The sequence below is a fragment of the Chroicocephalus ridibundus genome, chromosome 6, assembly GCF_963924245.1.
Source record: "Chroicocephalus ridibundus chromosome 6, bChrRid1.1, whole genome shotgun sequence".
NCBI lineage: Eukaryota > Metazoa > Chordata > Aves > Charadriiformes > Laridae > Chroicocephalus > Chroicocephalus ridibundus.
Window position 1 is genome coordinate 46,805,968 of NC_086289.1, and position 13,839 is coordinate 46,819,806.

Genomic DNA, 13,839 nt, shown 5'->3' on the forward strand with positions numbered 1-13,839 from the left:
ATAAAGATGGATTATTACCAAGTAAACATTCAAACAAAACTTGAAATAGAGCCAATTAATTTTATGTAGTATTTTCACTAGGACGTAACTAGTCAATGTTACTGGTAACACTTCCGAGTAAACATGAGTTTTTAAAAGTTTTGAATTGCTTTCTTTAGATTGTTGTGTTTAAAATTGTCACTTCAATGTTTGTATAATGCTGGGTGGAAGCATCCTGTGCAATAAGATAATTTAGGATTTTGTTTTTCTATATTCAGGAAATGCTAATGTGTTCTTGACTGTCTATGTGGCAGCACTGGATGATGTCCTGGCACTGTGTCTATCTTGCAATCTCACAGTTTAAGAATTGTTGCTTTGTATCATCAGCATGGAAACAGTGGGCTCTGACTCTAGGAGCTCAAGCTTGTATGTGATAACACAAAATACAGACTGATAAATTGGAAGGGTGTATTGATAGATAGTTAAGGAGTTAAGGCCCTGTTCTTCTTGTCAATCGCTTAGTTATTGTGTTAATAAATTGGTTTTTGAAATGTTAATCTAACCTTCACTTTGAATCAGAGCAATAGTTAAATAAGTGGGGGTATGTTCTCTTTAGAGCTCAATAGTAGATTTCCAAATATTCTCTGTTCCAAATGTTTCCCTACATGATAACATACTGTATGTTCATATTTCGGAAAATTTTATGTTCACAACTGTGTATTTAAAAAGTCTTTGGGTACAAATAATTATTTTGAACAAGTGGAACTTTCATTAGAATTAAATCTCTGGATTTAGTCAGCAAAATATATAGGAATATATTTTAATTTTACAAATTTAAATATTGTATTTTTAAGCTTGTGTGCAAGATGTGTAAAAAGTTCCATCTTTTTGTATAAAGACCAAGACAATTTCACAGTGTAACCAATTTATTTGTTTACAGCTGAAAATATATGGCTGAAAGATTCGGATGTTTTATGTAGGTCTTCATCAACAATCTAGATGTAATTGCCTGAAGTTACTTAAGCTTTCTCATCTTTATTGTATCTTACTGATGGAATCCTTTGTAGATGTGTAGACTATATCTTCCTCTTACTGATTCTTCTATGCCCATGGCACATTAGAGCTCATATTTTCTGCATCACAAAAAGCTATTTCTGCAACATTCAAGAACTGCTTTTGGCTCTTTGACTTTATTTGTTGTCATGAAATTGCCATGCATTTGACTGTGTATTATTTTAGTGAGAAATTATATTATTACAATGGGATTAGAGGTATGGAAGTAAGATGGATTGTTGATCTGGTGCATAGAAAAGGTGTGTTTGTGGCATAGGAACATCCTTGTGTTCTTTTGGCAAGAGGCAGTGCTCTGACTGTTTCCGTCCTCTTGTTCATTATTTTTCCTTTTTTCATTTGTGGTGTTTGAGTATGTGTTCAGTTATGCTCTGCCCTGTTTCTTCAGACAAGAGGCTGTGTACTGTGACCCCCAGCCAGCTGAAGAAAATAAAGGGGGTTTTAGGTTCTTGTGTCATTCTCTTTTACTTAGGGGTACCCTTGGATTTGAATGTTCTTGCAAGAAAAACTTAACCTAACATAGCTAAACAAAGAAAGTGTATTTTTTTGTTATTTATAGTTTTTGTTTCTTTTCCCATGATGTTTAAGCAGAGTGTTAGAGATTTTTTTTTTTTCTTTGCTCCTGCCCCTATTGCTGTACTTGCATGCAGAAGATGACCTACTGTGGGAAATTATGTCTAAGGCTATTTGGTAAAAATTTGTAGGTCATGCGCATGGTGGAAAGAAAACTATGCTTATTAGTGTAGAAATGCTGTCATGTGTAGTCCTTGAATATTCTACTAAGAAAGAGGTCCTCATGCAAATGAAGTTTATTTTGAGTTTTACTGTGGGCCGAGTTACACATTTTTCTTCAGACATCTTGCCTTAGTATTGGTTTCATCAATCTGCACATTTATATAAAGATGACTGTCTTGGTATAATTCATGAAGTTACTCGTTTCTGAGCTGTAAGTGTGGATGCCAATTTTACACTACGTTAAACTTTCTACCTCAAGGGGTGCTTATCAGTTTAAAAAAAAAAAAAGCCTTTTTCTTCAAACTGTTTTGTTTGAATGTTGACACGTACAGTTGCTTGAAATAAAATACTTTAACCAGAGATCCTCATAACCAAATTGATGCATAGTCCAGATTATTCATGACTTCCTAGAGACAACTAGGGAAAAAATAGCAGCTTCTGATTTCATTGTATGTTGAAGTTGGAGAATATTCATGTATTTCTGCAGCTGTGGTTTTTTTATTGCTTTTGGTAGCCCATTAGGAGTTTTACTCAGCAGTTAAAGAACATTTTTTAACGTGTCAAATAACCTTGAATTTTTAATGCTTGAAAATGAGGATTAAATATCCCATAGCCATTCATTTTGTGGTCTGCTGACATTTCCTTGAAAAAGCTGGTGTAAACTGCAGCTCAGCAAATTCCCTGCTGTCAAGCTTACAACTTCCCTGGCTTTATAATTACACACAGCTGATTTCAAAAGGGGTTTTCACATGCTCATTGGTGCAGTGCGAAAGCACCTTGCAGGAAGCGTTGGGTTTCTCTCTGTCGGGCCGCGTAACGAGTCCCTTGCTGCAACATCTCGCCCCTCCCCTAAGCAACCAGCACACACTGAGCGTAGTGGCTCTGCTGGAGTTGCTTCTGTTTTCATGGAGGAGACACCAGACCTTGCACTGCAGCAGGTGGAGCTGCCTTGGTGGATCTAACCCTGGGTTCTGGCTGAGAGGATCTGAGTATTACTTTGGGCTGCGAGACAGTTGTCACTTCAAGCTGCTGCTAACGTAATTAAATATAAAGCTGACTTGAAAATTTTAAAAATGGACACAGGATTTTTTCCTTGCCTTTTTTTAAAGATCTGGTTTCTAACGTGAAGCAAAATTTTTCCTGAAGGATTCAACCTCTTTTATATAAAGGCTTATTTTTGAACACTATGGACCTAGATTAAATGTCAAAGACAGGCAGCAAGCAGCGCTTACAGAGGCATTTTTCTGGAATCTCAGTCACGGATCGATTGAAGTGCACAGGGTCTGAAAAAATGTCTCCTAGCATAAAAAACTTGGATTGTTTTTCTCCGATGCTATGCCACTGTAAAGTAGCATGTACCAACAACACAATATCTTTAATGTTTGGATGTAAGGTGGGTCTATAAAAGGACTTTCCTGGAAATGTAAGCTGCTTTTAGTGAATGATTGCCATTATGTCTAATGTAACTGTACCTTAAATTTCTGATTAAATGGTGCGTATTTTGTTCCATGCCTTACTTGATTATCGGAGCTTGTGGTGATTGTGACAGAAGTAATGAATTATCATGCCTACTGTTTAAAGATCCCTTTGAACAACACTTTGAATTTACTGAATGCCGCATGTAAAATGTCGTCATTCTCCATTAATCAGCATTAATCATCATGTAATCAGTTTATTGCACTTGGCTTTCATTTTCTTCAGCTGTAGAGAATTAAATACACAGGAGACTTGTGCTGAGATGCAGGGCTGGAAATGCCTCCTGACATCATATTGATGGAAGCAATTGTTAGTGGCAGGTTTGGGTTTAACAGTGCCCTCGGGCATTTAGTCATTTTAGGACTACATCAACGGTTTAGGTTTCAGAGTAATAAAACATACGTAATTTGGTAATCCTCAGAATAGTAAACAGAATATATTCAGTGTTGTGTCAAAACTGCTTTTTTTTCAGTAAAATTAATGTGCAATGTGAAGGATATAATGAAAACACAAAGTACTGGAAAGCCCCTTTAAAATTCAAGGGATATGTATGTGAAGTTACTTTTGAGACCAAGATTCAGAAATCATTCTCTCTAAAAGTAGCTGTGCATATTCAGTGTTTCCAGGTCAGCGTTTGTTATTTTTAAAAAAAACATAGTTGAACTGTATTTTATTTTATAAATTTGGAACAGTTCTGTGTATGTATACACATACATACATATATGCGTATATGGGTAATACATTTTTTTATATATCTATCACAAAATGTTGAATAAATGTCACCTAGGTTGGGAGGGAGGAGTCTAAATTTTTATGGATCTTTTGGTAGTGTGGATGATTTATTATGAAACTTTAAGTTGAATGCTTTATTTCCAGGAGGGAAGAATTTGACTTCTTTTGAATCAATCTACGTATGTTTCATGTGTCCAAAGCATTTTTCAATTTGAATTATGTATATATTTATTGATGCAATTTGGAAACTACTTGCTATAAAACTACAATTTTTTTCCTGCTTTTTGTGGATCTGCACGTCCCTATTTTTTTTTATTAATAAGATATTCTCATGTTTAAATAATAAACTTGGGAAGAAAGCCATAGAATGAAAATACCATCTTGATTTTAATTTTGCCAGTTGAACTGCAGAGAGGAGAGATGCTGTTCACTTTAAGACCAAACTAAAAATATCCAGCAAACATCCAGAATTCACTTTAGGCATTTTGTGTCGGATGTGAGCGATGGCGGCATTTTCTGCTGTACTCGCACGTCAGCGGCTCTCTTGGTCTGTCTGAATGCCTCAGTGACTCCTTACCTTGCTCTCCTTCAGCCCACCCCAGGCATGGGCTGGAGGGACCCCCCATCACCGGCGCCTGTGTGGCAGGCAGAGATGCCAGGGGTGGGAAGAGGGAGGTAGAGCACCTTGTACAAAATAGTCAGCAGAATTCCTTATTATTATCTTTATTAATGTCGTCGTACGCTAACAAGTAATGTATCTGGCAAACTAATAGTTTCTTGACTGCAATTTATTTAGCACTGTTGTGTTTTAAAAATCTTAGACTATTTATGCACAGGCTTTAAATAAACGCGTATTGCTGTTAATACAGAGTGGGTACTCCATACTATCTGCATCCCAAATGAGCTGAAATATTTAGGTTTAAATAGCATGAACTGCTGGTAGTGCAGAGAGATTTTGAACTAGGCAGTTGTTGATATTTGAAGAAAAGTTGCAGGGTTGTATTGCACTAAAACTAAAATACTCTTGTCCTCTGAGGAGATAGCCTTTGAATACTGAAAGGGTCAATATTTAAATGACAGTGTGAAACAGTAATACAGGATTACCTGTTCAGTCCTTTACATAAAGAAACAATTCATCTCACACAAGTAATCCTATGAAATACAGTGCTTTCCATTTTCCTTTACTGTTTTTTTGAACCACATAGGAAAAGAACATCCACAATCTGACTGTTCCTTCTTTAGTCTCTCTACCTTGGCATTCTGGAACAGGTGAACTTCTTCACTACAAATATTTCTGGTGTTTTTGTAAATGTATGTACATATTGTAAATTGTTGTATTGTTTCTAGATATCTGTGACATGAAGCATTACATAAATACTTACATTTAACACTAGTTGTGCATTTTGACATATGATGGAACACTGTGACCTAAATAAATATGTTATAAGCAGTTTTATTCAGGATAGAATGTCAAACTGAAACTGTCCAATGGGGTGAAATGCCTTATGTTTTTGTCTTGGCTCCAATTATTAAAAGAAAACTTAATGCTTTTATTTGAGAATGAAGCAGTTAGTTACTCAAAGTACTGAACTTGTGTTTAAAAAAACAACAATAATAAAAACAACCAAAAAAAACCCCCCAACAACCCAAAGATCAAAAAACCTGTTCTAATATTTCAAGTCATTCAGTTTATCATATGTTGAGGCCTAAATTGTAAATAATACTGAATGTCCTGTTCCATGGTCAGTGAAGAAGTTCTGAAAATACACAAACACATATCCTCTTTTCTTACATTACTGAAATGTCTTCTATTATTCACAGGCTTTCAGGTTTTTGGTGTGCATTGCTGTTCACCTGCAAAGAGACTTTATTTGGTTTTTGTAATCTTCCTGGTTTTTACAAATGAAAAGCTTCCAAGTTCATTTTGGTTCTCCAATAGCGGAGCATACCTTTTGTTTTGTGTCCTTTTCTTTCCTCCATGAGGAAGGCACTATTATTTTCCTAAGCACTAGTTTCTGATTTAGCACTTCCCATAGACTACAGGGAAGACTTGTACAAAATGCGTTAGCATCTTAATGTACTAATCATTTTGGATTAGTTTTGTTTTAGCAAGATTATGCAAAATTTATCTGTGTTATTGCTCTTGTTGTTAGAGTTGTTGGAGCTCATTTTCTGCTGAATGGTACCTGGATGTCAGAGTTGTGAACGCTGGTGTTTGGGGAGATGGGAGGAGCACTGAGGGTATTCAGATTTTTCTACGCATCTGCTTTTGACATGTTGATTCCTAGTCCTTTTATGCAGGAGTGGAGATGTTGAACATCAAACAGTGTTTCCCAGCAACTTCAGTCGCTGAAATCATCTTTTGAAGGGTCCTTTCAGATTTAGTTTAACTTCTAAGGTGTAGCGGTGACTCAACAAGGACAAGTACTTAAACTTGGGGAGTCGAGTGCAAATAGTCTAAAGCCACTTTGTTTTATTGTGCTGCCTGTTCATACTGCATCAGAGGGGGTATGACCCTGTGAATGTCTATATATTTATCAAATTAAAATGATTAAATTTACGTATTAAAATCCTCACTTATTCTTAACCTCTTTCACAACATGTACAGTGAAAATTAAAACTTACATGGGTTTTTCTGGGTTTTGTTTCTCGTTTTTGTTTTTTGAAGTGTGCAGTAACTTGGGACTCCTATTGATGCCTGGGTGGGGAGAGTTAAAACCCGGAGGAGAAGGGACATGAGTACAAGAAGGTCAATTTACAAACTTTTTAATTTTCTAAGCACCCTTTCACTCTTATATTAAAGCTAGTTTGGTACTGATTTTTTTTCCTTTGTGTATAGAGAAGATACTGTGCTTGCAAACTTGTTTTTGTGTAAGACTGTATGTCTAATATGAACTAGATTTTGACACGCATCCGATTTTGAGGAGAACTGTAGTTACTGCTGCCTTGCACTTTGTCATTAAATTATCTGATAGTTAAGGATGTTCTTGTGTAATTAATTTTCTACCCATGAACATGGCATTCTGTATGGCCTGAATCTCTGGAATAACAGCATTGCATGCTGTTGTGGATATGGGTCACCAGTTTAGGGCATGAGATTGTTTAAGTGTTCTTTAAATAACTTCCTTTAATTTCTGTTTCAGTAAGACTTCTCATTAGAAGGTCTTTTAAAAAAAAAAAGTAAAATAAACCCACAGCTTAATTACCTTTAGGGGGTAAATTATGTATGAATCTGTTTGAAATATCTTTGTAAAATACAGATACGAGCTTAGGCAGGCTAAAGTGAACCTTTTTTAGAATGAGTTTCCTAAAGCTTTTCTGTGTTTATTCTGTGAACAGGTGATCTGTATTCTGAAAAACAGTGCTATAAAATGTCCACAAAATCCTTGTTTGTCCTGGACATTGTTGCAGAAACTTTGTTCCTCCTTATTTTTGTCTAACTCTGCTAGGCCTGTGAATTCAAGCAGAGAGGCTGTGGACCTGAACAGTTAACACAGTGACTGATTTCTCTGTGGTGAATTTAGAACCTCTTCTTGTCTCATGTAAACTGGCATTAGTTTATTTAAAAGTAAATGGATTTTTCAGTGGCTTACACCAGTAAATAATTTAGTTCATAGAATTTGGTGACATTTCAAAAGTCATTGAAGGTGTAATCTAGCCTGAAGAAATTTTGTTAACTATGTTGTATCAGAAGAGAGATGTTTTTAATTAATTTTGACACACCTGCATACCTGCAACTGAATCCTTTGGGGCAGTATCTCTGTCAGAATTATGTGTTACATGTTTAGCGCTTGGTTGCTTTGGACTAAAATTATGATTATAAATTTTACAACAGTCCATAAAGCTTCTTAAAAATAGTTAAATTGCTTGACTACTACCTAATTGAGTGCTGGGAAACTTCCGTGGTGTGCAGCAGAGGCAGTCTGTCTGCAAGCTCAGAGCTGCCTTGCCACACCTGCCTTTTTTTCTTTCCTTTATTCTGTCTTGCCCATCGCTTGGCTGACTCTTCTAAGCTGGGGTCTCCTTGGAACCTGGATTTGGGTGCAGGATTGGATACTCTTGGTTGTAAGCAGAGAAATGGTCTTCTGCTAGCCACGAGGGGATAGGCTGGTCCTACTCTCTACCCGCTTTTCTCCCTATTATGCCAGCACTGGTGCATGCCTTATCTTGCTGTGAGCCACTTTAGGGAATTAAAGAAAATTTAATATTGCTGGAAGAAGGAACGAACATTCTGCTGGGTCAGCTTGCTGAGCTTGCTCACTGTCTGAATTGAGATGCGTACTAACAGCAAGGGGCAGGGAGACGTAGTCGTACGGCTCGACCAAGAGGGATTGATTGAGTCCTGCTCCTCTGGACGGTAGCTGCCCTGTGAGTGAGCTAGGCTATATTGTGAAACAGTATCTTTAGACTCCCATGGAGGGTAACTTGCATGGGATTTCACTTCGTAGGTAGCAGCAGCATTAACTTGGCATGACTGAAACAGTTGACTGAATTCTCGTTCAAGGGTTGGCAGCTTCTGGGAGAGAAAAGGAACAGGCAATTTTGAATGGCGGCTGTACCACCGTGCCATATCACTTGAATGCGCTACTTCAGTCAAGGGGCAGAGTATTTCAGAAGTGATGTTCCATAGTAAAGCAGTACAAAACACTTCCACTCCTGTGGAGAATTAGCTGTTGTAAGAGTCAGTGATTTGCTTTACTTGAAGCACTTTGTTCAAGAGTAATTTCAGCAAAGGGCAAGGATAGTGTGGTACCTTTCAGAATAAGTATTGTGGATATTAAGTTTTCATGTACTTTATGTCCTTGTCTTCTATTTGCACACTTAATTTGTAAGTATTTCAGTTAGTGTATTTTAAACATTAATTCTGGTGGGCGTTCAGTAGTTTCAAGTTGGGAAACGTTTTGCAAATAATGAAGTTAATCTTGAATATTGCATCAAAATCCAATTAGTTCACATTTAAAATGTTTTTTTTGAGAAGCTTATAGCCCGTGTCAGTGCTACCACAAATTTTTTTTTCGTTTCTGATGTAAATAATGACATACTGATCTATTAAAACTTTATATGCGCTATGCACTGATACATTGTATAATGTAAACATATAGTTCTTAGTGAAATCTAGAGTCTGCTTACACTCAGGCATGTCCAAATACCCTTTTCTAATAAATATGTCTAGTTTAAGGAAAAAAATCAAGGTAATTCTGTGCTTTGCCTAAAGGTATTGACTGTTCTGTAAAGGAAGTTAATTTTGATTGACCTGTGACTATTCTTTTCATTTATTTTTTTAAAATAAAGCTGGGATGATCTACTTCTAGCTTTTCACAGTGTCTTGCCTGAGATGATCTGGGAACTCAATCCACTGTCAGGTCTCGTTTTCCTGCATTTTATAGTCAAATCAAAGCTTGAGATCTGGCAAGGACACTTTGGATTGCAAGTCCAGCCAAATACTGCCTTCAGCAGCGGGGCAAGCTCCCTTAAGTTAGTAGACATCCTGCTTTGTCTGATGTTGCAAGATATTTTCTGTGCTTCTGGAAGCTCTAATGTTTATTTTCTCTAATTTCCAGTGTGATCTTACTTAAAATGCTTTGATAATGCTCACTTATATTTTTTGCTAATGCCGTTCTTTAAATGATTATTCTTCCCTGTTTCTGATGTTTAATATGGCTGCTCTAGAGAGTTCATGTTGAACTCCTTTCAGGGTTTTGTTTTGATAAGATAAAAACAAGTCAATCTCAGAAAACAGATGAATGGCAGGAGTCTGAGGCTGAGCAATCTACCATCTCCCTGCTGCAGGGAAAGAAAGAAAAAGAACTTCTGCCTTCTGCTAGTAGTGAGTATTAGGTTGGCTTGGTCATCTCATGAAACCTCTCTGCTGAAGATTTGAAAAAATAAGGCTTTTTGAGTAACCGTTGCAATTTTTCACAACTATCAGCATTCACCATCTCTCCTTTGCCACCTTTGCCATCCAGCTAAGGAGAGAAGGTATGGAAATGTTTGGAGGTTGATTGTTATAATAACAGAAGTCTTAATGTTTTTGCTTTCCTCTTTGGAATAACTACTTCTGCCTTGTGCTTCTCTGGTAATCGTTGGTATTTTTAGTGAAAATATACTTTTATTGCTTCTAGTTTATAATTTCTAATACTTAAAAAGCATAATTTCTCTCACATAGTAGAACTTGATCTCATATGGTCTCAGCAATGAAGGGTTGAATTGAGTAGGGTGGATAAAGATATCTTTTTTTAAATTTTATTTTTTAAGTATAAAAATAGAGCAGGGTTATAACTTCAAAGATCTCTGACATCTCATTAGTTACTGACAAAAATAAACTGTGCATCTTTAGTCTCTGCCTGTATGTGTGTGGTCGGGTGTGGGTTTTTTGCTGTTGTTTTGGAGTTTGGAGGCAGGGTGGGGATGGCGTGCTGTGGGGTGGGCTCTGACTGGGTAAAGTGCAATGGGTGATCAAAGTGTAAAGCCGCAAGTTGTTCCTTCTAAGTTAGTAAGGGAACTTTGCTTGTCTCCCAAGGAATCTTAGTGTTGGCAGAACAACGTGGCAGGGAAGAGAAGAGCAAACAAATCCTTTCTCTTTCAGCATGAGTCAGTTATGTGACTTCAGCTGCCTTATTTAACCACTTCTTTACTGGCAAAACTCTGCAATATTGCTATATGATGTGTGAGCTATGCATCAGTCTACTCTGTCTTCTATAGACTCATCAAAGAGAGTGATCCTGTCCTGATTTCCCCCCTGCTTTTGCGCTCTCTGGTGTTCTTTGAGTCCCTGTCTGGATCAGGGTCACTAATCCAGCACAAGTCTAACCCAGCAAAGGAGGAGAAAAAAGTGTGAAATTCTCTGCTGACTTGAGTGCCAGAACCAAAGAAAGGAAGGGGATATGGTGCCTTCCCCAGGCTTTAGGTGACAGGGAAGAGTAAGAGTAAGATTCCTGTTGTTTAGCTGTCCTATTTGACCATGCTTAGAGATGTTTTTTGCTGGATAGACAAAAAAATTAAGTCTTCCTGGAAGACAACCACAGGAGGCGGTTGTGAGCAGGAAATGAACAGGTTAAGCATTACAGGAGTCAATAATTGATGGACCTTTTCAAGCAGCTGCTTTATAGTTTTTCCTGTATGCTTCAATTTCGTAATATTGCAGGACTTTCTGTGAAGGGCAGGGATCTTTGTGGTAGCCTGAAATCGTACTTTCATGTAACTGTTAACAGGGTTAATTGTCATACACCGTTTATTCGGTACTGCTTTGGTGTAGTGCTCATGTGCTTATAGACACATGATTTACTTGCAGTGGTCTACTGGATTATGATGTAGAATTGACTTACCAGGATGACAACTATTTTTGATTTAAATTATAGTACGTAAATCTTAGAATTCTGTTTAAAAAAAACAAAAAACAAAACAAAACCTCATGGAAATGTCTTCTATCCTAAGTATACTTTATTAATAATAGGAGTAGCTTTTTCCAAGTTTAAAATCATTACACGTTTAGGTCTTTCTGTTCCTTTAATGACATGGTGCGCTTTCCCTGTAAACTAGTAGCAACTATGTATGTACTCCAGAGTACAGTAGTAGTGTGTGAAAGTGAATGTGGTTATAAAATGTTGGGGTGCCTCTTATGGACACAGTAAACACTGCTGGAAAAGTTACATGACTTCAGACTTCAGCTTTAGTTTAAACTAGCAATAAAATGCATGGACTACCTGAAGTACCTTGGAATTGACCAAAGGGGTGAAGCTTATATTTAATTATGTTTGTAATGTGAGCCCATGTTAGCTCTGGAGTTTGGAGGTGCTGTATGAGCCAGATAACTCTGCAGTCCAGAGAACAGGTGAATGTTATGCATCCTCCTGATTTCATTAATACCTTTTAGTAGGGATCTGCAAGTGTGGATACAGCACAGTCTGACTAGAACTCATCCCTAGTGGCTAAGTAATAGGTTCTGGTTTTTGAAATTGAATGCAAATTAATAAGACTGAGGCTGAATAATATCTTGTGTTTCTTTTTGAAGACTTACTTGTTGGTGAAGCTCCATCTGTCTAGTAGGAAAAACACATCTTTATTGTTTCCTAATGAAGTTAGCAGTAGTGAATTGCTATGTTGATGCCCCAGTATAAAAGCTGAAATTATTTAGCTGACAGAAAACAGTTTTGGCAGATGTGCTAAATTGGGCGTACAGAAAAAAGGTTTTGAGGCTGATAGTTTTTAAAGGCAGGACAAGGTGATAAACCCAGTTGGTGCTGAGCCTCTGCTATTAGTGAATAATGTAGTGTTAAAGTGTTTGCAAGAAAAAAATAGTAAAGGGGAAAGTTGTTTGGAGAAGTTTTTGGGGACATGTTACTGTATGCAAACAGGCAAAAGAAAATTAGGTAGATGTATAGTAGTTCTAGAGAAGACTAAAAAGGCTGGAACCTTTTTAGACAGGATCTAAAAACAGTAATTTAAACTTTTATTTCTAGATTTTTTTGCCTTTAAGTCAGCCGGGTCAGAAAATAACTGTTTCTGTCTGACCTAGTTTTCTGGATAGTCTTTTCCTATTTCTATGGTGGACTGATCTTTTTCTGTAATTGTTTTCTTCAGAAATACCGCTATCAGGATGAAGATACACCTCCACAGGAGCACAGCTCTCCACACATTGCCAATGAGGTGACGGGTCCAGAGCTGGTTCATGTATCGGAGAAGAATCTGTCACAAATTGAGAATGTCCATGGATTTGTTTCCCATTCTCACATTTCACCAGTAAAGGTAGGCATTTTAAAAGTTATTATGAGTGAACTCTTTTGATATACTCCCCAGGGATATAATTTTCTGGGGAAAAAAATAATGCATGAGTTACACCTGCTTCTGTTTTTTAATGGAACTGCTCATTTGTAAAATTCACTTTGTAGATGTTAAGGCATTGACTTAGTTCCAGGCATTCTGACTAAAAATGCGTGGTAGTAAAATGCTCAGATAACAAATGCATGTAACTTAAGGGCGCAGTTGTAGTTATGATGGGCACTATGGTTACTGGTGTCATTACGTGTTTTGGGTTTTCTACCAGGATCCTGTAGAATCACTTCAGAGTTTTTCTAGTAAATATTTTAAATGAGGACCTATGTGGAAAATGTAATAAGCTAAGTGCAATATACGTCTCTGGAGTTTTTCAGCATACGGTGCCATTATTTACAAAACAACTTCTTGAGTTGTCTTGAGACTCTTGAAGTTACTCTGCAGTAACTTCAAGATAGATTAAAAAATTTAGAGAAAAAAACTGAGAGGGGGGTTTTCGGGGGTTGGCGGCTGTAGCAGGCAGTTTTATGTGCTGGGTTAGTAGGGAGATGTAGCTGAATCATTTTCAGAATAGCATATTATTTTAGTGGACCAGACTAAATACTGTTTTCTGTAACACTTCTGAATCTTTATGGCTTTTTAGAGGAAAAAGTGGAGAAGTGCTTTGATACTAATGAGTATTTGGGCTTTAGAATGATGAGGTGGGCTTACATTGTGGTAGGCCTACAGTTTGGTATTTTTAGCATGAACTGTTGGTGTGTGGTAGTAGCCTTTGTGACTGAAATTTTCAGTGTACTATAATGCGTGCTGGTATGATTTAAGAAAAAAAGTTATTTTTGAATTTAGTTACATTTCCAGATATATATATATATATATATATATATTTTTTTTTGCTATAAAGAAAAATCTTTTTGAATGTATCAGCTCTTTATAACTGATTTGTGAGGATTTTGCAGAGGAACCAACTGTAGTGGGCGGGTGTGTTTAATAATTATGTTCCAGCTTTTCTAAGATTTTTAAAACGTACATGCTGGTATTGAACACAGTTACTTATTTTTACTTACAACTCCGTAA

At 36.9% G+C, this 13,839-nt stretch overlaps 1 protein-coding gene across 13 annotated transcripts in view; it reads left to right on the top strand.

Moving 5' to 3' along the window:
- Window positions 1-13,839, top strand: part of DLG1 (discs large MAGUK scaffold protein 1) — a 163,111-nt gene that overhangs the window by 43,350 nt on the left and 105,922 nt on the right. For 10 of the 13 annotated variants that reach the window (XM_063338639.1, XM_063338640.1, XM_063338641.1 and 7 more), the window contains one exon: window positions 12,574-12,738. In XM_063338639.1, coding sequence (XP_063194709.1) covers window positions 12,574-12,738 — 165 coding nt within the window. Of the gene's footprint in view, window positions 1-2,650; window positions 3,179-12,573; window positions 12,739-13,839 lie in introns of those variants that run through there. The other 3 variants (XM_063338647.1, XM_063338649.1, XM_063338650.1) reach the window with 1 other exon arrangement.